The sequence below is a fragment of the Dendronephthya gigantea genome, unplaced genomic scaffold (assembly GCF_004324835.1).
Source record: "Dendronephthya gigantea isolate DGI-Jeju-01 unplaced genomic scaffold, DenGig_1.0 000036F, whole genome shotgun sequence".
Taxonomy (NCBI): Eukaryota; Metazoa; Cnidaria; class Anthozoa; order Malacalcyonacea; family Nephtheidae; genus Dendronephthya; species Dendronephthya gigantea.
Window position 1 is genome coordinate 162,403 of NW_021163046.1, and position 23,748 is coordinate 186,150.

At 36.3% G+C, this 23,748-nt stretch overlaps 5 protein-coding genes across 13 annotated transcripts; 1 reads left to right on the forward strand and 4 right to left on the reverse strand.

The window, feature by feature from the left end:
- Positions 1-294: 294 nt before the first annotated feature.
- LOC114525990 (xaa-Pro aminopeptidase 1-like) lies at positions 295-5,795 on the forward strand. Of its 2 annotated transcripts, XM_028547464.1 has the most exons (24): positions 295-486; positions 897-960; positions 1,139-1,243; positions 1,320-1,360; positions 1,466-1,517; positions 1,599-1,621; positions 1,732-1,858; positions 1,944-2,039; positions 2,579-2,660; positions 2,746-2,914; positions 3,008-3,052; positions 3,189-3,275; positions 3,388-3,438; positions 3,684-3,742; positions 3,819-3,896; positions 3,986-4,057; positions 4,170-4,230; positions 4,323-4,392; positions 4,499-4,603; positions 4,679-4,744; positions 4,851-4,927; positions 5,052-5,099; positions 5,324-5,374; positions 5,456-5,795. In XM_028547464.1, the coding sequence occupies exons 1-24, from the start codon at positions 373-375 to the stop codon at positions 5,573-5,575; spliced, it is 1,863 nt and encodes a 620-aa protein (XP_028403265.1). In that variant the 5' UTR covers positions 295-372; the 3' UTR covers positions 5,576-5,795. The 2 variants fall into 2 exon arrangements, with proteins under 2 accessions (XP_028403265.1, XP_028403266.1); XM_028547465.1 differs by lacking the exons at positions 295-486; positions 897-960 and having other exon boundaries at positions 1,195-1,243; positions 1,603-1,621; positions 5,456-5,792.
- A 15-nt stretch (positions 5,796-5,810) lies between these two features.
- Positions 5,811-9,633, reverse strand: LOC114525991 (protrudin-like). 2 transcript variants are annotated; one of them, XM_028547466.1, is made up of 14 exons: positions 9,230-9,633; positions 9,025-9,092; positions 8,689-8,822; positions 8,516-8,574; positions 8,342-8,401; positions 8,084-8,119; positions 7,884-7,996; positions 7,582-7,667; positions 7,255-7,353; positions 7,074-7,101; positions 6,905-6,961; positions 6,617-6,666; positions 6,342-6,423; positions 5,811-6,202 (listed from the first exon to the last, which is right to left on the reverse strand). In XM_028547466.1, the coding sequence occupies exons 1-14, from the start codon at positions 9,358-9,360 to the stop codon at positions 6,123-6,125; spliced, it is 1,083 nt and encodes a 360-aa protein (XP_028403267.1). In that variant the 5' UTR covers positions 9,361-9,633; the 3' UTR covers positions 5,811-6,122. The 2 variants fall into 2 exon arrangements, with proteins under 2 accessions (XP_028403267.1, XP_028403269.1); XM_028547468.1 differs by having other exon boundaries at positions 9,238-9,362.
- Positions 9,634-9,912: 279 nt separating this feature from the next.
- LOC114525997 lies at positions 9,913-11,750 on the reverse strand. Its single transcript, XM_028547475.1, has 5 exons — positions 11,338-11,750; positions 11,177-11,239; positions 10,750-10,816; positions 10,536-10,597; positions 9,913-10,304 (listed from the first exon to the last, which is right to left on the reverse strand). The coding sequence occupies exons 1-5, from the start codon at positions 11,396-11,398 to the stop codon at positions 10,105-10,107; spliced, it is 453 nt and encodes a 150-aa protein (XP_028403276.1). The 5' UTR covers positions 11,399-11,750; the 3' UTR covers positions 9,913-10,104.
- A 1,084-nt stretch (positions 11,751-12,834) lies between these two features.
- LOC114525878 lies at positions 12,835-14,346 on the reverse strand. The gene is made up of 6 exons (XM_028547340.1): positions 14,215-14,346; positions 14,022-14,126; positions 13,828-13,947; positions 13,606-13,672; positions 13,450-13,511; positions 12,835-13,049 (listed from the first exon to the last, which is right to left on the reverse strand). Exons 1-6 carry the CDS (start codon positions 14,264-14,266, stop codon positions 12,835-12,837), a joined length of 621 nt encoding a protein of 206 aa, XP_028403141.1. The 5' UTR covers positions 14,267-14,346.
- A 1,198-nt stretch (positions 14,347-15,544) lies between these two features.
- On the reverse strand, positions 15,545-22,913 carry LOC114526019. 7 transcript variants are annotated; one of them, XM_028547510.1, is made up of 7 exons: positions 21,978-22,913; positions 21,161-21,202; positions 20,639-20,725; positions 19,524-19,570; positions 19,001-19,088; positions 18,299-18,362; positions 15,545-17,634 (listed from the first exon to the last, which is right to left on the reverse strand). In XM_028547510.1, exons 6-7 carry the CDS (start codon positions 18,305-18,307, stop codon positions 15,853-15,855), a joined length of 1,791 nt encoding a protein of 596 aa, XP_028403311.1. In that variant the 5' UTR covers positions 18,308-18,362; positions 19,001-19,088; positions 19,524-19,570; positions 20,639-20,725; positions 21,161-21,202; positions 21,978-22,913; the 3' UTR covers positions 15,545-15,852. The 7 variants fall into 7 exon arrangements, 6 of the variants coding, with proteins under 6 accessions (XP_028403311.1, XP_028403306.1, XP_028403307.1 ...); XM_028547505.1 differs by having other exon boundaries at positions 15,545-17,775; XR_003687291.1 differs by lacking the exon at positions 15,545-17,634 and having other exon boundaries at positions 18,197-18,362.
- Between the last annotated feature and the right edge of the window lie 835 nt (positions 22,914-23,748).

Sequence of the window (23,748 nt, forward strand, 5' to 3'; positions counted from 1 at the left end):
AGCGTCCTCAATATGTAAAATACGAATGAAAATTATACAAGTAATTAACATGAATTTTAAAATGGTCAACTAATCATGTAAATATATTTCTTCTGTCTCACAACCATTAGGGACTCCTGCTATAGAATTTCGTCCTTTTAACACTATAAATTCAAATTAAAAGCGAATTTGGTCTCAAAACAAAAAAGACATTTGGGTTTGTCTTTTGAAAGGTATTTTCATTTGAATGTAAATTAGTTGGCAAGTGGAAACAAGGGGATTTCCCTCGACGTGTTTTCCTTTCAATAACGAAAATACAAAAATCAACTAAAAACGAGTTTGTCTTTTCTTTCTCAATTTTTTTCGATATTTCTTTGCTTTCTACGAGAAAATATGGCCAAACCAACGGGAGAATTACTTGCTAAGCTTCGCTCGGCCATGAAGAACAAGGCATACGTGCCAGATTTACTTCAAGCTTATATTATACCTAGTGAAGACGCTCATCAGGTAACAATGGACCCCGTATCTTCTTCGAAATCCGTTCAATCGTGGAGTGTTTATCAGTAACTGCGGATTTTGGTTATTCTGTGGCGATATCCTAACAATTACAAGCAAGAAAAAGCTGTTTTATTAGCCTAGGACCTGCCAGTTTTAGGATATAGAATTGTGATGATTTTGAAATTATACTCCATCAAATAACTTGGCATAAAACAAGCATTCGATTAGTTTCACTGATACAAGACAGATGAGTAATAAATACCTGTACATAGAGCATATTTAGTTTCGTATGTACTCAGTGTGGTAAATTATTTTTTGAAAGTAATATAATACCACTGCATGCAAATATTGACTTTGAACACTGTTTTCAAATAGTTTGACCTACCTTAAAATATATTCCAATTTTGCCATTTTTTCAGAGTGAGTACATTGCATCAAGTGATTGCAGGAGACAATTCATATCTGGATTTACTGGTTCTGCAGGTAATTCTATCAATCATCTCTTTGTCACAAGAATGATATTGATTTTTTCTCTAATGTCCGCCCCTTCTAACCATAGGGACAGCAATTGTAACCCAGTCCAAAGCGGCTTTATGGACTGATGGTCAATACTTAAAAATGATGTTCATTTTTTCTCTAATGTCTGCCATTCTTGCTATAGGAACAGCGATTGTAACCCAGTCCAAAGCGGCTTTATGGACTGATGGTCGATACTTTCTGCAAGCCGAGCAACAACTGGACAGTAACTGGACGCTAATGAAAGCTGGTTGGTAACTTTCTTACATTGAAAATCTATCATGCTCATCAAAACATGCATACAATCAATTTACTTGTACTTTCAGGGCAAACTGATACACCCTCCCAAGCAGACTGGCTTGCTCAGGTGACATCCCTAAGAATTAACCACAAATTTGATCAAATCACTCTTGTTTCATAAAATATACATATCGAACTACAAGAATCATAATAGTTTATTTCATTCATAAAGGAACTACCATCAGGGAGTCTGGTTGGTGCAGACCCATGGCTTATGTCATTTGGTATGTTTTACAAAATTCAATTCAAAACTAGACAATGTTTTTGTTTTTGAGAAGTGAACTCCTGGCTTATTAATTTTCTAGATAGCTGGGAAAAAATAAGAAAGGTAATCTAGGATATATATTTCAACTGAAACTTTCCACATATTTCAAAACATTGGATATTTGTCTGGTGAAATTTATACAAAATCTTTCAAATTGTTTTTGAATTGTGTAGACGTTAAAGCTCAGCGGAGTTTCTTTGGTGAAATCCAGAGAAAACTTGGTTGATGTTGTTTGGCGGGAGTTTGGGAAGCCAGAACCACCAATGAACGAAGTGTTTATTCATGATATGAAATATGCAGGTCATTAGAAAGTTACTCACCGTGTTTTCTCTCCTGGGCTGTGTTTATATACGGAAAGGTTGAAGTGCTTCTCTTTTCGTAACAGGTCAAAAATGGCAGGACAAGGTTTCGGTTGTCCGTAGCAAATTAAAGGAGAAAAAGGCTTCTGCAGTCGTGTTTACTGCCTTAGATGACGTCGCGTGTAAGTGGCGAACGAAATCTTTAACTTGCACACGTAGAAATGCTATTTCATCCCGACAAAATGTATTCAGACTAAAACTAAGCTTAGTTAAGAAGATAAAAAAGGTCTTATTCCTTCAAATTGCTTTACAGGTCGATAAAACACTCGCATAACAAGTCAACAATCCAGGCATTATAATATGCGTGTTTTTGACACACTTTGTGTCCTTGTAAAAGGCGAATGTGTCCTTGTAAATGGAAAAATGTGTAGTAAAAATCATGCCTCATGGACAAAAATGTCTAATATAATTTTAATTTGACTATTTAAAATAATTATTGTTTCTATTATAAAGTATATAAAAACGCTTGGATAGTTGGGGATTTAAAATTATATGATCTATAGAGGCCGAGACGCGTTTCCGCCCGACAGCCCCTGAACATATTCCAGGATTATTGAACCTAAAGACAATGTGTGTTCTTGTAAAAATTCCGTATTATAATGCCTGCAACAATCCCATGTGATTACCTTGTTATAAAACCGTTTTATTTGGTTTGACCTAGGGCTGTTTAATCTTCGTGGCTCTGACATTGTTTACAATCCCGTTTTTATGGCATATGCAATCGTTACAGACAAATCAGTGTGGTACGTGAACTAGCTTTCTTAGTAAAAACTATATACACTCACAAAACAGTGAATTTCATTCATTCGGTTTGTGAAACCTTTTTAGTCTGTTCATTGATGAATTGAAACTGAGCAAGAATATTTACGAACATTTATCGGTAGCGGATGAAGTCGATGAATGTCACTCAAATGAAAATAAAGTTACGCTTAGACCATATGAAGATATTTCTAACGCTGTAGATGAATTGGTTAGCTCGTGCCCCGGAAAGATATGGGTAAATTTGAAAGTCTTTTGCAGAAAACGTTATTTTAAAAAACATGCGAAATTTTGTGGTATTTCCGCATCAACCTTTTTCAAATATTTCTAGATAAGCGGTTCTTCCAGCGCAGCGCTAAATACACTTATACCAAAGGTAAGTGAAATTCATTCGTAAGTGAAACGTCTTTCTAAGTGGAGTGGTCCTTCTAGTTTATTTACGGATGGAAATCAATACTTTTAAGATCAATACTTTTGTAATTGTAAGATTTCGTTGTTTTCTTCGAATACAGACAAGGCGACTGTCAGAAATGTCTCCGGTGACCAAACTGAAAGCGGTTAAAAATGATGTCGAAATAGAAGGAATGAGAAACGCTCACGTAAGCAAACGAAACGGCCGTGCAGCAGAACTGCTTTTAAGATCTAATTTCTTTATTATTCGTTAGATAAACTTCATGCACACAATTTCTCATGCATGCAACTGTTATTTAGATCCGAGATGCCACGGCTTTGTGCGAGTATTTTTGTTGGCTCGAAAAGGAAGTATGTTCGATATTTTCAGTTGTGATTTCAGGAAGATAAAGTTAACTTAAAATTCAAGTCCTCTGTGGAAACAAAACCAGCCCTCAGTTCATGCAATGAGCTATTAGTATGCCTGGATAAAGCAATGGTATTTCCCCGCGCTGAATCAGTGAATTGCATACTATAATCTCTCTCACAAAAATCACCATAATCGGACTTCAAACGAGTGTCAACTTTATATCTCATTATTTCCCATACACATGCAGGTTCCGACCGGAACACTGACCGAAATATCTGCCGCAAACAAACTGGAGGAACTTCGAAGGTGTGACAAATATCTCAAATATTAAAACATTAAAAATAATTTAACAAAACATTGGTTTTCTTATTCCTATTTATAGTAAACTGGACGATTTTGTTAGTCTTAGTTTTTCAACAATATCAGCTTCGGGTCCACACGGGGCAATAATTCACTACAGGTATTAATAACAATCTTTTACAAACAAATAATATAGATCTTGTTATAAAGCTGAATAAAAGTTGAATATCAAATATTTTGTTTTCTAAGACCAGCTGAAAGCACGGATCGAAGGCTCACCTGTGAGGAGATTTATTTATGCGATTCGGGGGCACAGTACAGGTATAGTTTAACGTGTCACTTTTTACGGATAATCTTTTCTTTTATCTGTAGAAATCTAGTTGTGAAATTCAAAGTGTAATATTTTGCAAACTCGTTGAATTCTATGGAATAGGGATGGTACGACAGATGTGACACGCACTTTTCATTTTGGAACACCTAACGACTTCCAAAAGGTTCGTATATATATTCTAGGATAATCTTTCCAAATGCCAGATTTTTCATCACGAACATACAGGAGCTCTTAAATATCACACGTTTTTCACAGAAATGTTTCACACGAGTCGTAAAAGGTCACATAGCTTTAGCAAAAGCTGTTTTTCCGAACAAAACGAAAGGCAAGTTGTCTTTTGTGAAATTTTAAACGCATGAAATTACCTACGTAAATAAAGAAGGATATTTAAAGTTAAATCAGTCATATATCTCAGTCTTTTGTTCTAAAAGGTTCCAAACTTGATTCCTACGCGAGGTACAGTCTCTGGGAAGGTGGTCTAGATTACAGGCATGGAACAGGTCACGGTGTCGGTGCGTTCCTAAATGTTCACGAAGGTACACACTTAACCCTTGCAGTACACTGGTGATATATATTTTAGCACGTGTTGACATGCAGGAATTTTTAATCAGGTCCTCAGGGAATTGGCGCCAGAACAAACGATGAACCACTGGAATCTGGAATGTTTGTTTCAGATGGTAAAATGTTTTCTTTCGAAATGAAATTTTCCTGAAATTTTGAAACGTGTTCAACGTGTACGAATGGCTTTCTTTTCATTTAGAAAATATTTTGAAATATTTTTAGAGCCTGGTTTCTATCAAGAGGGTTCATTTGGTTTTCGAATTGAAAGTATATTACTTTTGAAACCAGTCACTTTGGAGGTGAGACTATTGACTCTACTATATGTTCAAACACAATCCCAGTAAAAATATTTGAAGTTCAATAATTTTCAAGCCAAATTCTAGTATATTTTGACAACAAGCGTATTTGTTTCTTTTCGTACAGAACAACTTCAGTGATATTGGATATATTGGATTTGAACCAGTAACATTGGTACGACAAAGCAAACTGGGTTTTCTCAACTTAAACTAATTTCATAATTCGATATAAATACTTCGTTCAAGTGTATAGATTTGCCTTCTAGCGATGAGTTAGTTGGCTTGACTTGAATTATAATTAGTTGCTAGAATTAGTTGGCTGGTTTTAAAGCTTTTTGAGTGCAAATTGTGCAATTGAGAATTTTTCTGGAGTCTTGAAATGAAATTCTTTCAATTTAGTTTCCTATTCAAACTAAGATGTTGGTACCAGCCATGTTAAGCCCCGAAGAAGTAAGTTTTGATCTTAATCTATCGCTGAAAGTTTTCCTGGAGGGCAAAACGCTACATGTGAACATATTTTGATATATTTAGATCAATTGGTTGAACGATTACCACGAAATGTGCCGCGAGAAGGTTGGGGAGATGTTGCGCGAGCACGGAAAAATGGTTGCATACCGCTGGCTGATGAAGGAAACTGAGCCTCTTGGATAACAAATATTTGTTGAAAAATTAGTTTTTTAAGCCAAACTGCAAGCTTAATATTCACAACCCGTTGAGAAATATTTGTTTTAATGGAATTTAGCTGGGAAAATTTGTTTAAAGACGACAATATTCTTCAACCAGACTACACAAATATTTTAGTAATTTAGAAATATCGTTAGATAGAACTATTCGGTGTTGAAAATAGGAATTAAAGGCTATTATCATTGTCATTTTGCCATAAAATTTAACCGTATTTATTTTGGAGCTTTTGTCATACCATCTTAAAGCATTTGCTCGTCAAATATTATATAAAGACAAAAACATTACGATATAACCATTCGTCTTTATATACTCGGTTGCTTCCAGGGGTTTAAATGAAAGCGCTTTTCCTACGAGTGTTTTCCCGCGTTTGACGTCACTAAGCGAGATCAACTGACCTCCTGCCTGGTGTGAGGCACCTGGATCGTCACCTTCTCCTGCAATCTCCGTTTTTAACCCGCGTGTCATTCGTGCGTTGAGAAAAGTTCGTAAATATCAGTACCTTTCACGACGTTCGTCAATCGGGAGCTTTCGCCACTCGGAGTTTTCCGTAGCAAGCGTTGCACACGACCACTCGCTTATCACGTGAACCAGGGGCTAAAAAATATAAACGTTGAGATGAAGTTGAATGAAATTTGACGATATTAAATTGACTCAAGTCATCAGACTTAAAGTCTCTGGCCTTGAAACTCGGTTATTCTGACGTTAGTGATGAGTTTATTTTAGTTCAACATACCTGTAGCACCAAGGGCCGCTTTTTTAACGTAATGTCTGCAACATTTTGAACAAAATTTATCACCACAACGTCGACAGTATCTCTACACAAAACACAGCGAGAAAATAAGCCAAACTTTACCAGAAGATTGTGTTTATATACTACAGACCAATCTCAGTGGTGAAAACAAGCTGAACTAAGTCTAAGCGGTAATATACAACGAAGACATTGAGTTTAAGTTTGACCAAGATACACCATTGCATGAATACGACTTGTACAAAATGATCGATGCTTACCCTTCTTGTTAGTAGAGATGAAAAAGCGACGTCACACGCTGCACAGTTTCCTGAGAAAAACAAGCAAAGGCGCGCGATTAGTTTGACTATAGGAATAATTCGTAGAAGGCTAGAAGTATTTGTGCGGTCGAGTTTTAAACTGTGGTCTGTAGCGCCCACAGGTACACGGGTGTGGTGTACGTATTCTGTTACAGACCGAAATATGAACCTGGACACCAATTGCCTATTGTAATTCTCTTCTATGGATCTAATCACGCCAAGAAAAAATATTACAAATGCATTACATACCTTTTTTAAACTCTTGTCTTCTTTTTCTGTACTCGTTAAGATGTGACACAAATGACTCTATGAAACAATTAAACAGATATATTGAGTGTTGAACAGCGCTGTTTTTTCAATGAGAGATTAAACCAGGAGTCAGTTAATTTGAAGGAAATTATAAAATTATAATCCTTACTTGAACGCTTTCCCATGCTTTGGTTGATCTAAAAGCAAAACATCGCTGATGTAACATTCTATAAACTCGTTTGCTGTTCTGTTTATAGTCAGGTTAATTCAAGATAGAAAAATCCTCCTCTCCACATCAGTTCTGAGTCCAGGAAAGTTTATTAATTCTAGGCTAAACAGTGAAATCTTACATCAATCTCTTCAAATTCCTCACTGTCTTCGCTGCTGTTAGTCAGTTCATCATCTTCAAATGAGCTGGCATCGCTTTCAACAACACTGGAAGCATCATACTAGATAAATACAAAATGTACCAACATAAAGTGTTTTCATACTTTCATAAGATAGGATTTCTATTTAGGGAGTTTAAAAAAGTTATCTTTATATAATCATGTAGTTCAAAACAGCACATTTAAGAGTTTCTCTATGCCTTCTATGATTCTTATTATTGCCCACCTTCATATGTTACGATGTTTGAAAGAAAATTTAGAAGATTTACAGATTTAGCTATATTTACCTACCCATTCTGTATCTTTGTGATCTTCTTCCAAGTAGTAAATACCCTCCAATCCCGCAAGTTTAAGAATGGCTGTGTTTTCGGCAATAACTGTAAAAGATTTAATAAAATATAATTTCAAAAGTGTTGCATCACTTGCATGATATTGCAATGACAAGTGGCAAAGGAAATTGAGACTGTCAAGGATATACGTATGAGACGCTTTCATTTAAAAATCTTAATGTATGAAACTTTACGCATGTTGGTAAAATACACAGCATGTAAACATAATTCATGCTTGGGTGTATGTTTAATTGATCCACATACCCTTTTTGAATTCATCATTATTCAGGATGATATACAGGAATGAGGCAAGGAAGATAAGAGAGAATGGTAGAAAACTTAAAAGAACCATCAATGCGAAAGTGGAACCAAGAAATCTGAAAAAAATTAAAATTGTCTAGAAGTCAGCAAGTACATCTTGAAAAATGTCAGTTCAAAACAAGCAGTTCTCTGTTTCTCCTGACCTTTTAGTCAACTGAGGATCCTCCCACAAAAACAATCTGAAATGAAATAATTAAAATATGATCAAAATAACATGTACCGAGTATCGCATTAACAAGCAAAAATATATTAACAAATATTCAACCAGAAATTTGTATGATTGCATTGAGTTAACAGAAAACAATTGCATGTCCTGGACTTGATTGTTTCAGCAAACTTTATGAACGTATTTACTTGAATTCCCTCCGATTATTTGGTCCAATTATTCCCAATTTTATTACCTTTGCACATAAGAAACTTTGCCATACACCATGTCCATATAATTATGGATTTCACATAAACTATTTTAAATAAAGATATGACAAAATGAATCCTAAATTCCACCTATGCCCAATGCAATATATATCATGCACACAAATGAAATCACATTAATTAAACTCAAACAGAAAACTTACACTTTAATGAATCGTTTCACATCTCTCCTTGACCTTTCAACCATCTCCTGTTTACGTTTCTAGCAAAATACACATTGCCTATCAAATTTCTCTTTGTGAAAAAAGAATAAACGTACAATCTCATGTGGAATATAATATGTGTATTACATCATATACTGGTGAATCATACATACCAGAAGTTCTTCATCGCCTTTCTCTACAGCCATAACAACAATGTGCCTCAGTTGTTTAGATTCTCCCAAGCTCTTTATGTACGTGACAAGAAGAACAAGTGGAATTGGAGATAAACAGAATGCAAACAGAAATTCTGAAAAAATAATCATGGCATGAATGTGATATACTAATACTGGCAGGTGGAGATCAAAAGGAGCCATCTGCTATGTTAACCCAATTTAAATAGGATGGCCGGTATAGGTATCCATGTGTAAGGAAGTTAAATATAGTGGTAGCTTGCATAAAAAGGTATATCTAGCGTTCCATATGAACAAAATTTGTACAATTGTTCTTACCAGGAAAGCTGATACAGAGAGTGATGGTGAACAGACAGCAAAGAAATGAAAGAGATGGTATATCCCACCTAAAATCAAATATTGTGAAATATACTAAACTGTCTGCAACTTTTTTATGAGTTCTGATCGCACAATATAAGACGTAAAGTCACGAGTTTCATTCACTTCCTTGTGGAACGAATTGATCATTTAAATGATTTAATACCTTCTCACCAAATTTGTCGCTTGCAGAACTTCATTCAAATCGTCCATTTGCGCTTTTAAACAATCGTAGGAGTTTAAAAATTTCCCGATATCAAAATCTTGTGATTCATGCTCTGAGCTTTGCGCAACCATTTCGTTTCTCAACGAGATCGCAGGACTGTCAGCACAAAGAGAATGTGTAAACAAACGTCAGAAATGATTCATGCTGACAGTCTGAATGCTCGCCTTCTAGCTCGTATTTCGTACTCTTTCTTCATGATCTTAAAGTTGCTTTATTGCCTGTGAAAATATCTAGAGCTAGAGCATTTCATCCACGCAAAAAACCTTTAAAATCGAGTGTAAAATGAGCATACAATCGAAATTTTGAAAAATTCGAATTCATTCGAAACTCGAAGTCACATGCTTTGAAAGCAATCAAAGCATGACAACAAGTTGTTATACCTCCAGTTCATATCGCGGTCAGTGACTACCCATTGATCTGGGTGTGGCAGGGTGTGGTGAGCATCCCGTCGATTTTAGGGCAAAACTAATCGATGAAGAATTCTCAAGGTGTTGCAGGACACCGCAACCATATTAAATCAAGTTAAAATAGTTTAAAATATATGCATATCACCCACTATCCCCGGGCACTCCTTCCCTGATCATATTGGGGGACAATTTCCAGTTGTCGTTCAGAGAAAATCCAGACCCCACCCTCCAAACACACGTCAGTAGCGGTGGGTTCAAGATTGATATAAATAGAAGATGGATATAAATGAATATCTTGATATAAATGGATGAAAATGGATGTGCCCGACAGGCTTGTTTATTATTACAGCTTACGTGAGTGGAGTGAGTTTTGTTGAGTATCAACAAGATGTTTTTGTTACAGATTAATTAATAAGTTTGTTTTACTTCAGGGCAGTTTTCAAAAGGTGCAATAGCGTGTTTGGTTTCGTCTATGGGGAGCAAGAAGCAAAGCTTCGTTGCCACAATGCCGTCTTCGAGTCGAGCTCCGATGCCGAGTGAACGTTTGCCGATTTTACTTGTGCAACAACATTTCTTCTCCCTTATGTTGTAAGCATCTTTGTTGCAATCTATAGAGAAATGATAGACAGCAATTATGACAAAATGGAAAGCGGCCTTAGAGGAAGGAAGCATCTGAAGAACAACTCTTAGGGATTATCATGCCTGTGCAAGGAGCCTATAGATTGATGGAATTGTTGCCTTTCGTGCGATATTAGGCTTTCATGACTTCGGAAAGGAGATGGGTGGAGTATAAGTGTCTGCATTGAACCAGAACAAGTTTCCATACGATTCATACTTACAACTATATGGGCAGTCTGCAAACGAGTACTTGCAGTTCCATTCCCCCTTCTCTGCGCATGTACTATAGAAAGAAAAGCACTGCATCATCTTCCATGCATTATCCCAACAGGTTAAACAAGATGAAGCACTTATCCACCCATGTTAAGATTTTGAATGCCACAAATTTTGACTAAATTGATAGAAAAAATATTGTACAGCCATGCAATTACTGACCATTTCATGCAATTGCATTGTTGAGTCTCGCCTATCTTATGCCAAGATGCCATTTCCCATTGACAATCTTCAAAATAAACAAGGAAATATAGAATCATTGATGTAAAAAAATTGAAACGGAAATCAAATAAAATTATGCTGCATTTACAATGGACACATGCAATTTCCATTCTTAATTTATTTCTTACCAGATATGACTATCATTTCACAAAGCCTGAAGTCTAAGACAGTTCCTAGGTCTTAATCCGACATTAAACATTGAGCAATTATTCAATATGAAAATTGAAACACCCGAAGTTTCTTTGCAGTGTAAAAGACAAATTTTAAAAATCAACTGCAAGATAGATCCATAAGCATACTTGGATTTCATTTGCTCGGCTAGTGGAGGAAATAAGCGAGATAAATAATACAAATGTGTTTTACTTACAGCCTTGTCTGAACAGCACGGCTTGACCAAAATCGATAACTGACCTGATTTCTGTGTCAAGACCTAAATGGTATATAATATCATAGATTCATGCGTTGAATTCATTCACTGACTTTTGGAAACTGCAAAAACAAGAAACAGGTTGTTTTCTATTAACTTACCGTTTGTCGTGCATAAGAGAAACGACAGCGCTGCATAGCAAAAGAAAACCTGTGATTTCATTGCTGTTTTACAATCTATTCCCTGCTCTCACGTTTGTCCACAACCTATTGCATGAACTTAGTCACAAGTTATCACCGATTGTGAAATTTGGTCTGCCAATTTCAAGTGCCATGCAGTCTGCCACTTAAGCCTGTCGTGTGTTAATAAACTTTTAGCCAACCATATCTCGTCGCGGTAATGTCAAAAGACCGTGACTGATTTCCCCCTATTATATTTTTTGCCTTTCGACGTTTCGTTATGGACGAGACACTTCCCTCATTTAATATATTCACAGGGGAAACAGGTAGGTTAGGTTGTATAAAAGACTAGTTAACTTTTGACTGTAGTTAACGGCAGAATTTGCCAACCAGATTCGTGTAATTCTGAGTTTAACTAGAATTTAACTACATGCAAAATATAGTTATTAAAGTTTTAAAGAGTTTAAAACAACTGGCCTTGGTATAATACTGTAATATCATTATAAAGGCATCGGAAATAATTAGTAATATAATTAATCCGTATAACAACGGAAATACGGTTGAAGTTTACTTAGTTCCCCCCTATATTGTCTTCGAAATATTAGCACACAGGGAGAAAGTAACTGAAGCGTACAGAAGCCAGAGCTGACTTCCTGATGAAATTTTTTGATCAAAATACAGAATGTCTTCAAGACAAAGCATCGTCGTTGAAAATTAAATATGCCGTAGGCTCAGTGCATTTCAATTTTCAAATTAACAATCAAACCCCTTGTTATGAATTAAGAGTTTTTGTATTCACTTTAACTCACAGTCTGAAAGCTTGACTCGACGTTTACTGTACGATTCTAACTTTCTACCTCCCAGTTCAACTACGTCGCGCAAAGCAGTTGTAAACATGTTGCAATCATGAGCTCCCAGACTTGACACGCGACCGTTAACACGCCCGAAGTTTTGCTACGTAAATAAACACCTCATGAGCTTGCTCATGTCTGGAATGTTTGGCCAATCAGGTTTTAGCGCTGTGCTGTGTTGTGTTGTGTGTGTTTGGGTAAAAAAATGCCTCCGGCTGGCTATGATGCTAAAAATATTCACCCTCGGAATGTCTAAAAAGATCTTGTTTCGCCTATTAATCCCGCCCCCCTCCAGCCTCGTATGTACCGCCTTTCACAATTTTTCTGCATGCAACCAATGAAATATCTTATTTTAACTCTTTGTGAAACGTCTTTCAATAAATAAACCGCACTATACACGAGCAAGCAACCTGTGTTTTTGCTTTACAAAACTTTATTAATTTAGCAAATCAGTACAAGACATATCACTTGAAATGGACAACCATTTCGTTCGAGTAAAACATTACAGTATACAGTACACAATACAGTGCACAATAACAAGGATTAATTAAAAAGATGCTTTGATGCTGTTTTTGTTGTGGTTCGAAATGATGTTTTCAGCACTCGAGATCATTCGATGTGGACTTTTCTAAATTTTGTCCCTAGGACAATTGGCTTTCTTTGGTTTAACGGTGAAGTAGTTACAGCACTTGGCAACAGAGGTGTTGTAGTAGAAGTAACCGCAACAAGAAAATCGGGCGATCTTTCTATAAACTTTACCGCAACAACAGATCTGAGTGCGAGGATTGTACACCACATTACCACAATCTGTGCAAAGAAAAAATACGAAAAAATTACCACAATCTGTGCAAAGAAATATTGATGTAACGAGTGGACGAATAGTCATTAGGAAGAGAATTTGCAATTAGGTAAAACATTTGAATCAAACCGCGACTAATTATGAGCTCTATGTATAGTATTACAAAGACAGTGATTAATCTCAGCCTGTAACAATGTTTTCCTCAAATTCACTTTTGCTGTACTAATAATTTGTAGGAAACGTTTTGAAAGGCAAATATGATTGGTAAACATGATTGCATTTCTGAGGCAGACTTGTGACTTAAGATTCTAAAGCACACCCCCCCCCCTAGAGCCTCTTTCAAGAAAGCTCCGCCCCCCCAAACCAAAAACTCCTGTCCGGTTCCTAGGTAACACGTTATATGACATTCCATCATTAAAGCCTTCCGCGGCAAAATTTACTTACAAAAGTATGGACAATATGCAAACTCGTAGGCACAATTCCATTTTGATTTTTCAGCGCATGAGCTAAAAAGATCAAACATTGCAAGTTAAACATTGTTAAGCTTACGATACAACCAAGCTACTATTGAAATCAAACCGGATAAAAAAAGATACTGACCATTTCATACAGCTGCATCTGACCTTTTGTCCAGGTTTGAACCAGACGCCCACACCCCAATGACAATCTAAAAAGTTATAAAATGGTGTTTAATGTGTGTCTTTTGATCCTTGGATCGCTTCCTTAAATTGCTAAAGATAGCGGGCGATCAGAAGAAGAAGATATAGACTGTTTTATGAAAACACTAAAACCAGGCCACGAGATAAGACAAACGTTTCTTACTTCCAGCCTGAAGGTGTTTCAGTTCGTCCTCATGAGAATCATTTTGAACTAATGCAGTGTCTGGGGCAGTCTCTTTATCGTCCTTTGAAGCTTCATCGCTCAGCTTTTCTTTGGCGATTTCTGCAATGAAAAAATAGAATCTTTAAATCTGTGTCGATAATTACACACGCAAAGCTGGGAACATTTATAATTACCTGGGACATCGTTCTGTTTCGAGGCAGGTATTGATTCCAAACTCTTTGCAGAGTCCAAACTCTTCGCAGGGTCCGGATAATCTCCGTTGCCTCCAAAAACAATACCTGGAAAGAAAGCAGATTCCTTAGTCGTAAAATACAAAAATGTGTAAATAAAGCCTCGGATTTCATCGAAAGTTTCTTCAGTTCTTACCGTTTGCTTGGGAAAGCGCCAGAGCTAAGACGACAACCACTAGAAACTTCATTGCTATTTGTCTTTATTTCTTCTTCTAAATTTCGTCGCTGCTCGGTTGAAGAGATTGTGTTCCTTGGCAAGTTTGGCAAGAACTGACTATCAGTTCAAATGCCAGCCTTTTTTGAAGACCGAAAATTGCCAATTAAACGTGCAACAGAGTGTTACAAATTGAGTTTTTATGACTTTTAAAAAATGAGCCTTTAATAAAAACATCGAATGCTTGAATGCGTTTAATTTAAATCCTTTTTTGTTTGAAGTTTCAAATTATTTATACTTTTCCCATTAGCAATATCTAATTTTATCATTTTGCTTTATATGAGGAGAAAAACTGTTGTAATAAACTGATATTGCTGTTGTTATTGGAGGGTAATTTGCCGCGTGATTTAGTACAATTTGTGTCTTGAGCAGAAGCGTTTGTGCGTAAGAACAGATGATTGTACCTCATTGCCCTTTTTGGTAGTCGATTTTTATGGATTTTCGTGTCGGATTGAGCGGGCAATTCGCGGCAATATGCGTCACTCTCGAGTCTCGCCCTCACAAAAAACTCCCATAAAAACAAAAGTTTTGCACTGGTATGATCCGGTGTTTGACCTCATGAAAAAGTCTAAAGCGAAGCGCGCGAGAAAATGCATGTCAGCTCACCAAAGTTCTCAACGACAAAACAAGAAATATACAAAATTCAACCAGCTTGGTCGAGCCTATATATACATGACAAAACATGAGAAATAGTCATGACGTTTTCTACTTGATATCATCAATTCTATACTAGCTTGCGTTTTTCATTGAGGCTTTCGAGTTACGAGTTTCGAGTATTGCATGTTCATATAGCCTATAATAATTAATAATGCATATGCATGTAATAGGACATACTTAGGTAGTCATGGAACTTTGAATTGCAAAAACGTTTCTATATATATAATGACACAAAGCAGTTGCAATATTTACAACAAAAGTAAGCTCTAGTAGTCCAAAAAAAAATAATGCTTGCAGTTTTGCTCTGTCAGTTTAAAAATCCTATCTCTAAAATCCTTTAAAAATCCCTGGCCTATCTTCGATAAAATGCATCGCAACCTTAGACAAATTCAACAAGGAGTTAAATTAAACAAAAGGATTTGTCTGCTAAATTATATGCATTGTCATTTATTTTAAACGATACAGCACATTTGACCAAACTTATATCATCGTTCATCGTTCAAATAGTCCTATATAGTTTTTAAAAGCAGTTAAACAACTGATTATATATATATATATATAATATAAGATTACAAGATCAGATTACAATCCCAAATTATCAGAACATTTAAAAAGTGCTAATAAAATTTAGAAATCCCAGTCGTAAATTAAGTCGTTCGTAATCCAATTGTCTTGAAGTTTAGTTTATATAAATGACTAGAGATACATAGAATTATATTTTGTACAGTCTTTACCTTGGGATTAGAATATTGCTATGATTGCCTCTAAATGATATGAATATGCCCCCCTAAATTATTGATGCTGGCTACGACAGTGCTATTTAAAAGAACGTCCACTGTTATTGCAATGGAAGTGGTGATACGAAAAGTTTTTTGCTTCTTATCCATCATCATTTAGCGTTGCCTATGTTTCGGCTTTGGCTATTAGGTCATTGTAGCTTGGCAGATCATTTTCGTTTATATCATCGTTACTATCTGCTGTGACATTCATCACAGCTTCATAGTACAAGTTTCCATCCAAAGTGTACGTGCGTGCCACAGGGGTGTCGTACTCAAAAATATGAGTCTTGGTTGGTTTTATCCAACATTTTTTGAAACGGTCGTACTCTTTCACATCACACCAAACACCAGGAGCGCGCATTACTTCGAAGCTGACTTTGATATTGGTAGCATTGTATGGAATCCATATCAAACTACCACTACCTTCACCCTCGAATTTTTTCTTCTTACCGTCCACTACGTACTTAACAATCATCTTTGAACACCAAATTCCTTTAGAAATATACTTCATTTTGTGTTTATTGTATGTCAAACACTTTGGTTGCGGAATTGGTTGATCTATCTGGACTGTTCTTTTTGATTCATCTAAACAGCCATTTCCCTTAGTGCATTTAACCTTGTCAACGGCTTTCTTTATGGTTTTAAAACCGTTTTTTGCGACATGAATCGCCACAGTAAGTGCAGCTTGGTTTGCAAATTTTTTTATACGGTCCACAAATGGTTTATTTTCGACATCACTATCAAGACCTTCAATGACAGCGGTGCCAAAACCTTCCACAGCTGCTGCTGTTACATCTTCTACACCATCACAAACGTTAGAGGAAAATGCTTCAAATGCTATCGCCGCCTCTTCGGCAGAAACCGCGCCTTCGAGCATGTTTTCTGTTAGCCCTCCAGATGCACCAGCAATCCCTCCTGCAATGGCGTTCATTAGTACGTGACAAAGAAATTGTTTCCAGGTCATTTTCTGTCCACCTGAAAAAATTGCATCTAGATTACTAGTAAGGGAATTGACAAATCCGCGGAAACAACTGCCCACTATTTTTAGTGAAATTTGCCGTTCCAGAGAAAGTTGAGCAGCTTTGAATGCAAGCTTTGCTGCTCCACCCAAAAACGCAGCAATTCCAGCAACTCCTGCCCCTATTGCTGCTCCACCAAAAACACCGATGATTAAACTAATAAAATAATGTTTAAAGGAGCAGCCGTTCTTTATTGACTCACGATTTATTGTCCGTAATCCACTTGAAATTCCACCTCCCATGAGGGCTGCTGATCCAATGGTAATCCCGAGCACAACGGGTGCGGCCATGCCCGCTGTCAAAAAGGTCAAACCAAATCCCCCCGCTATAAGAAGAGTTGACAAAAACAATAATCCCATTCTCTTGCGATATTGTTTCTTCTGCTCATCGCTGTATCGTTCGGGCTTGAATATTGCCCTCCATCGCGCTTTTGAGCACCATCCTTTGTCATAATCTGCTACGTTATTATACGCGGCTCGGGCTTCCGGATCTTTGAGAATATTGTATGCGAAGATGATCTCTTGACAGACGGCGTTATCCCCATTCTCAGGATTCTTGTCAGGATGCCAACGCAGAAGTTGGGAACGATAAGCCTTCTTAATCATAATGGTCTGCTCTTCGACGGGCTTCTTACGAACTTCCTTCATGTTCAGGCAGAGGATTTCGTACAGGTTCTTGTTTCCTGATGCTGAAACCTCTTCTTTCATATTTTGTCGCCGTAAACAAATTTGTCTTTGTTCAAGCTCTAAATCTTCTACATCCACATCTAACTTATCATCACCACGGATTCGAAGCACCACATCCTTTTCTAACGTCTTTATCGGCAAAACAGTACTCACGCGTTTGCCATCATAGCGAGTCTCGAGTTGAAATCGGACACCTTTTTCCTTTTCAAGAAAAAAAGTTTTACCTGGTGCCACAATGTTACTGATTGATAAGAACTTTCGTATATTCCAATTTTTGTGGACGAACAAGGTTACAGGAAGAGCTGACTTATTGTCAACCAAAATCGACTTAAAATCTTTTTTCTAGAAATGACGAAAATCTGAAGTCACATGAACAAATTCCTACCTTGCAACTGTCTTTGCAATGAAATTTGTAAGAAAAAAAAATGTTGGACTGTCTGTGACTATTTAAACATCTACAAAATCATTATTGTGCGTATAGTTTGTCCATGCAGCGGCTTGTTAGTAACGCTATCCACAATATACACAATGTCGTACAGTCATGTGTGTTTTCAAAATGGTTTTTGAAAATTATTTGTTTGGTTCTTGATCTCAAAAACTCCGTAAATGCACTTAAAACTAATTCACATTGCATGCATGTGTGAATATCAAGGCGTATTCAAAAGACATACAGTCATGTACATTTTAAAAAATAATGCATGCATGGTAATGATTGCCAGAGATTAAAGGCTTTCGAATTTCATATATTGTTAGCTCAATTTTCTTTACATATTTCTCCAGTCATTTGGGTTTTATCTTGCAATTCATTGTAGGAAAATGTACACACGATCCAATTTTATATATGATCCATATAATCCATCCATACCTGGGCCATTATATGAAGTCAAATAATAATACTGACTGCTTTGGTTTCTATTATGATTTGGTTTCTAAACATACGAAATGCATGAAATTACACTATGATAAATAATTTATACTCGATAATTTATACCCTTTATTTGGTCTCTATACTACCGGATGTCTAAAAAAAAGTATCCTAGTTTCATTGATAATAAGGTTTTAACGAGTGAAGCCATTACACTAAAATATAAAATCATTTTATATTTTTACAGAGAGCACTTCGGTGTTTCGCACTACACAAATATAACGTACATCCTTACGAGAAGTAAATGGAACAGGCAATTCCATAATTTTGTGAAGTGAGTTTAAGTTATAGCCATGCAGTAAAGGTTGAAAAAATAGCTTTATCACGGCTTCATCCGAGAGTGACACTAACACAATTCATATATATACACCTAAGTCATATGCATCATGCATCATTGGAAAAGATATACTTTTGGTATAATGGAAAATTTTGAACGCTTTGTTTGCATCGAATGTACTTCTGACTTATCGAAGCGCTTCAAGCGACCAGTGTTGATGACCTGATATTTGTATATTTGTAGAAGTTCTATTGGTGTCATAAAAAAATCTTTGTCGATACGACTTCTTTCAAGAGGTTTCGCCTCACGGAGAACAGCTTGAAAACTATGATAGATACGTACAAGTGAATTTTGGTTGCACAAACCTTTTATCTCGAAGATGTTTTAGGAAAGTTATGTGACGTCGTAATCAGCGAATCCAAGTGTAGTATATATAAAATCTGAGTTCACGTTCTATAATATATAAAAAGCAATTTTTCAACTAAAGCAAAATGTTTGGTAATATGCATGCGGGGCTTAATTGATGTAATAGATTATTAAACAGAGAAGGTAATCAATTTATCGAATGTACAAATATCTTTTATCTTACGTCAAAAAACTGTTTAATATATGTTGAATTTGTACTTATACATCGCCGCTGTTTTGATCAACCTCTTCAAACCAGATTTAAACATTGGCTATATGTATAAAGAATGCGAAAAATGCTTTATATAATCTCTAATTGTATATTTTGAAAATGTAAAAAATAAACTTATACATGCAGTCAGTACATACAGATATAAAAGCTGCTATATAGTGATCACCTCGATCATTGACTGTGAGAACAGATTCAAGCGGTTAAGAAATCAGGCAAAGGAAATTGAATGTATACGTGAAGAAAGTACTTACAGAGACATCAAAGTCGTTGTGTTAACCAAATCTCATTTGAATGTGAACTGAAAAGTATAGATTAAAAATATTGATATAATATGTCGTTGAGCATCTGCAGAGAAACTATTTATCTGATTCAATTGATTTTCAATTGCTTCCTGTGACGTCAAGCTCCGACAGAGTTTCATTTGTTCAAATTGTGAACATTTAACTAAGGGTTAAGAGTATTTTTCACCAAATATAGACTTCCATTGTTCACAAGTATGCTTTGCGGTATATGTTGGTCAAATTAAGAAAACTTAAAATTTCAATGTTTGTTGAAATTATACTATCACTTTCAGTTTCATACCAGTTTCCAGGTGAACTCGCGCTCATATTCTAGCCAATCAGCACTCATCATGCAGAAGGGTTGTTCTGCAGTGTTTATCACATTATATATAGTGGTATTCATCATATATACGGGATATTTTGATGACTGTTAATTTCATGTCATTCACTGTGGAATAGTTATAGTTGAGGACATGTTGCATGCAGTGACAGAAGTATTAGCGCCCTAATTATAAAAGCAGTATACGCACAAAAAACATGCATGTATATATAGCTAGAAGAGCGTCAAGGCAGAGTCATGTACTGGGAGGCAAGTTATATAATTTAACGCGAGGATCATTTTATAGAGAGCACTTCGGTGTTTCGCACTACACAAATATAACGTACATCCTTACGAGAAGTAAATGGAACAGGCAATTCCATAATTTTGTGAAGTGAGTTTAAGTTATAGCCATGCAGTAAAGGTTGAAAAAATAGCTTTATCACGGCTTCATCCGAGAGTGACACTAACACAATTCATATATATATACAATCCACCTAAGTCATATGCATCATGCATCATTGGAAAAGATATACTTTTGGTATAATGGAAAATTTTGAACGCTTTGTTTGCATCGAATGTACTTCTGACTTATCGAAGCGCTTCAAGCGACCAGTGTTGATGACCTGTATTTGTATTTGTAGAAGTTCTATTGGTGTCATAAAAAAATCTTTGTCGATACGACTTCTTTCAAGAGGTTTCGCCTCACGGAGAACAGCTTGAAAACTATGATAGATACGTACAAGTGAATTTTGGTTGCACAAACCTTTTATCTCGAAGATGTTTTAGGAAAGTTATGTGACGTCGTAATCAGCGAATCCAGTGTAGTATATATAAAATCTGAGTTCACGTTCTATAATATATAAAAAGCAATTTTTCAACTAAAGCAAAATGTTTGGTAATATGCATGCGGGGCTTAATTGATGTAATAGATTATTAAACAGAGAAGGTAATCAATTTATCGAGTGTACAAATATCTTTTATCTTACGTCAAAAAACTGTTTAATATATGTTGAATTTGTACTTATACATCGCCGCTGTTTTGATCAACCTCTTCAAACCAGATTTAAACATTGGCTATATGTATAAAGAATGCGAAAAATGCTCTATATAATCTCTAATTGTATATTTTGAAAATGTAAAAAATAAACTTATACATGCAGTCAGTACATACAGATATAAAAGCTGCTATATAGTGATCACCTCGATCATTGACTGTGAGAACAGATTCAAGCGGTTAAGAAATCAGGCAAAGGAAATTGAATGTATACGTGAAGAAAGTACTTACAGAGACATCAAAGTCGTTGTGTTAACCTCCTTGTTAAGCCTCCTTAAAATGTCAACTGGAAAGTAGCTTCAAAATATTGATATAATGGGCTATTCCATTTAAAATTTGTACCCCCCCTATCGAGGACATGGTCTCCAGCACGTCTGCCCCTGAGGAATTCCAGCCTGATAATATGCCTACCCTGAGGAATTCCAGCCTGATGATATGCCTACACCGAGGAATTTTAGGTTGATAATATGCCTACCCTGAGGAATTCCAGTGTGAAAATATGCTTACCCTGAGGAATTCCAGCCTGATAATATGCTTACCCTGAGGAATTCCTGGTCGATAATATGCTTACCCTGAGGAATTCCAGCCTGATATGCTTACCCTGAGGAATTCCTGGTCAATAATATGCTTACCCTGAGGAATTCCTGGTCGATAATATGCTTACCCTGAGGAATTCCTCTTGAATAATATCCTTACCCTGAGGAATTCCAGCCTGATAATATGCTTACCCCTTACCCTGAGGAATTCCAGCCTGATAAAGTGCTTACCCTGAGGAATTCCAGCCTTATAATATGCTTACCCTGAGGAATTCCAGCCTTATAATATGCTTACCCTGAGGAATTCCAGGCTGAAAACTACCCACACCTGAGGATTTCCAGACTGGAAACTACCCACACGCTGAGGATTTCCAGGCTGAACACAGTCAAATACCTGAGGATTTCCAGTGTCCTCGATAGGGGGGGTACGCATATTAAATGGAATAGCCCAATGCCGTTGAGCACCTGCAGAGCAACTATTTATCTGATTCAATTGATTTCAAATTGCTCACCGCCGTGATGTCTAGCTCTGACAGAGTTTTCTTTGTTCAAATTGTTAACATTCCAATAAAGGATCAGAGTCTTTTTCAACAAATATAGACTTCCATTGTCTACAGTATGCTTTGCGGCATACGTTGGTCAAATTAAGAAAAATTAAAATTTCAATGTTTGTTGAAATGATATATCACTTTCGGTTTCATACTAGTTTCCAGGTGATCTCGCGCGGCATATTTAGCCAATCAGCACTCAGAAGTGTTGTCAAAACAGAAAACCATCCTGCAGTGTTTATTGCAGTGTTTATAGATTATATTACAGACAATGCAATATTGTGTATAAAATGACTGTCTCGTTCTACAAGGAATAATATACCTGTGAAAGAAATTGCTGTGGATAAACTTTATAATGGGAATTGCCTATAAGACTAAAGGACTCGTTTACAGCTAGTTTGTGTGCTGGGTGTTTACCTTAAAGTGTAAAAAGTCATCGTAACTAATTACAGAGATCAGCTATCTTTTTTATCAACTGTGACATTCTTAATTTCGTCAAATCCTATTTCTTAATTAGTCTGGTAAATCCTTTCAAAATTCGTTCACATCATCAAAATGATCATCTGTGATCTTCATCACAGCTTCATAATACAAGCCTCCAGCCAAAGTGTACGTGCGTGTCACTGGTGATCTGTACTTGAAGATATGAGGCTGGGATGGTTTTACCCAATATTTTTCGAAACGGTCGTACTTTTTTACATCACACCAAACACCAGGCCCGCGCATGACTTTGAAGCTAACTTCGATATTAGCGGCATCCTTTGGTAGTAGAATAGAACTTTCGCTATCTTCGAGCTCGTGATGTTTTTTTCCACCCCTCTGGTCATAATCAACAATCATCTTAGAAAACCAATGTCCTTTAGAAATTACTTCAGTCTATATTCCGTGGACTCGTCAAGTCATTACCTTACAAAAGAAGGATCTCGTAAACAAAATTTTACCATAATACATATTTATTTTATATGCACATGCATGTGCCATGAAGTTGCCGATCTGGATATAAACAATGGATTGTAATACTTAGTATAAGAATTTTCCCACTCTGTTTTCAGGAATATTTTATGCTGGTATAATAAAGATCTATATAGGATTGGGTGAGAGGCAGATTATTGAATAATACATATATGTATTAAGATGGGTAGTATTTTAGTTGTTATTGTGTATTGAATATACACTGGGTTATTCAATATACATTTTCATCAGCGCAACCATTTTTACACAATATTGCACAGTTGTTGTGCATGTGTTCATACCTCAGCCATGCCGTGGAATCGAATGAACACACGGGAGTGAAATATCTTTCTGAATCTTCCCACTTTCTTTTCAAGTTTCATCTAATATCGACACATCTATCAACTCACTCAGGACAAAAGGTCTATCGCATTACACGGGCGCTGACTTCCGGTTGAGACGCAATAGAAATTTGCCGAATTTTGTGTTTTTTGCTTCTACACTCGCGCATTAACCTGTGACAGAGGTACCTGCGGAATTCGAAATATAACATATGTGTAATGTTTTTACAGGGATTTAAACTAATTTATCTTTTTGCGAAGTCGGACTTATGGGGTTGAAATTTCATTTTTGCCTACAAATATGCCAAATTGAACGGAAGTCAGTTAAAGCGGAAGTATAAAGATATAGTGGAGTTCCCCAGGTTCCTTCTGGGTCCCCTTGTGTTTCTGCTGTATATCAATGACTTTCGAGTACCTAAATTACTACCCCTGGATATATGCAG

Coding starts and splice junctions, on each gene's coding strand:
- LOC114525991 (XM_028547466.1), bottom strand. CDS start 9,360: ATGGTTGCGCAAAGCTCAGAGCATGAATCACAAGATTTTGATATCGGG. Junction 8,823..9,024: donor TCTCTGTATCAGCTTTCCTG/GTAAGAACAATT, acceptor TTATTTTTTCAG/AATTTCTGTTTGCATTCTGT. Junction 8,120..8,341: donor AAAGTTTCTTATGTGCAAAG/GTAATAAAATTG, acceptor ATTTCATTTCAG/ATTGTTTTTGTGGGAGGATC.
- LOC114525997 (XM_028547475.1), bottom strand. CDS start 11,398: ATGAAATCACAGGTTTTCTTTTGCTATGCAGCGCTGTCGTTTCTCTTA. Junction 11,240..11,337: donor TCTCTTATGCACGACAAACG/GTAAGTTAATAG, acceptor TATACCATTTAG/GTCTTGACACAGAAATCAGG. Junction 10,305..10,535: donor TGCAGACTGCCCATATAGTT/GTAAGTATGAAT, acceptor ATTTCTCTATAG/ATTGCAACAAAGATGCTTAC.
- LOC114525878 (XM_028547340.1), bottom strand. CDS start 14,266: ATGAAGTTTCTAGTGGTTGTCGTCTTAGCTCTGGCGCTTTCCCAAGCA. Junction 13,512..13,605: donor AGATGCAGCTGTATGAAATG/GTCAGTATCTTT, acceptor TGATCTTTTTAG/CTCATGCGCTGAAAAATCAA. Junction 13,050..13,449: donor TGCATATTGTCCATACTTTT/GTAAGTAAATTT, acceptor TTCTTTGCACAG/ATTGTGGTAATTTTTTCGTA.
- LOC114525990 (XM_028547464.1), top strand. CDS start 373: ATGGCCAAACCAACGGGAGAATTACTTGCTAAGCTTCGCTCGGCCATG. Junction 1,859..1,943: donor TCATGATATGAAATATGCAG/GTCATTAGAAAG, acceptor TTTTCGTAACAG/GTCAAAAATGGCAGGACAAG. Junction 4,928..5,051: donor TGAAACCAGTCACTTTGGAG/GTGAGACTATTG, acceptor CTTTTCGTACAG/AACAACTTCAGTGATATTGG.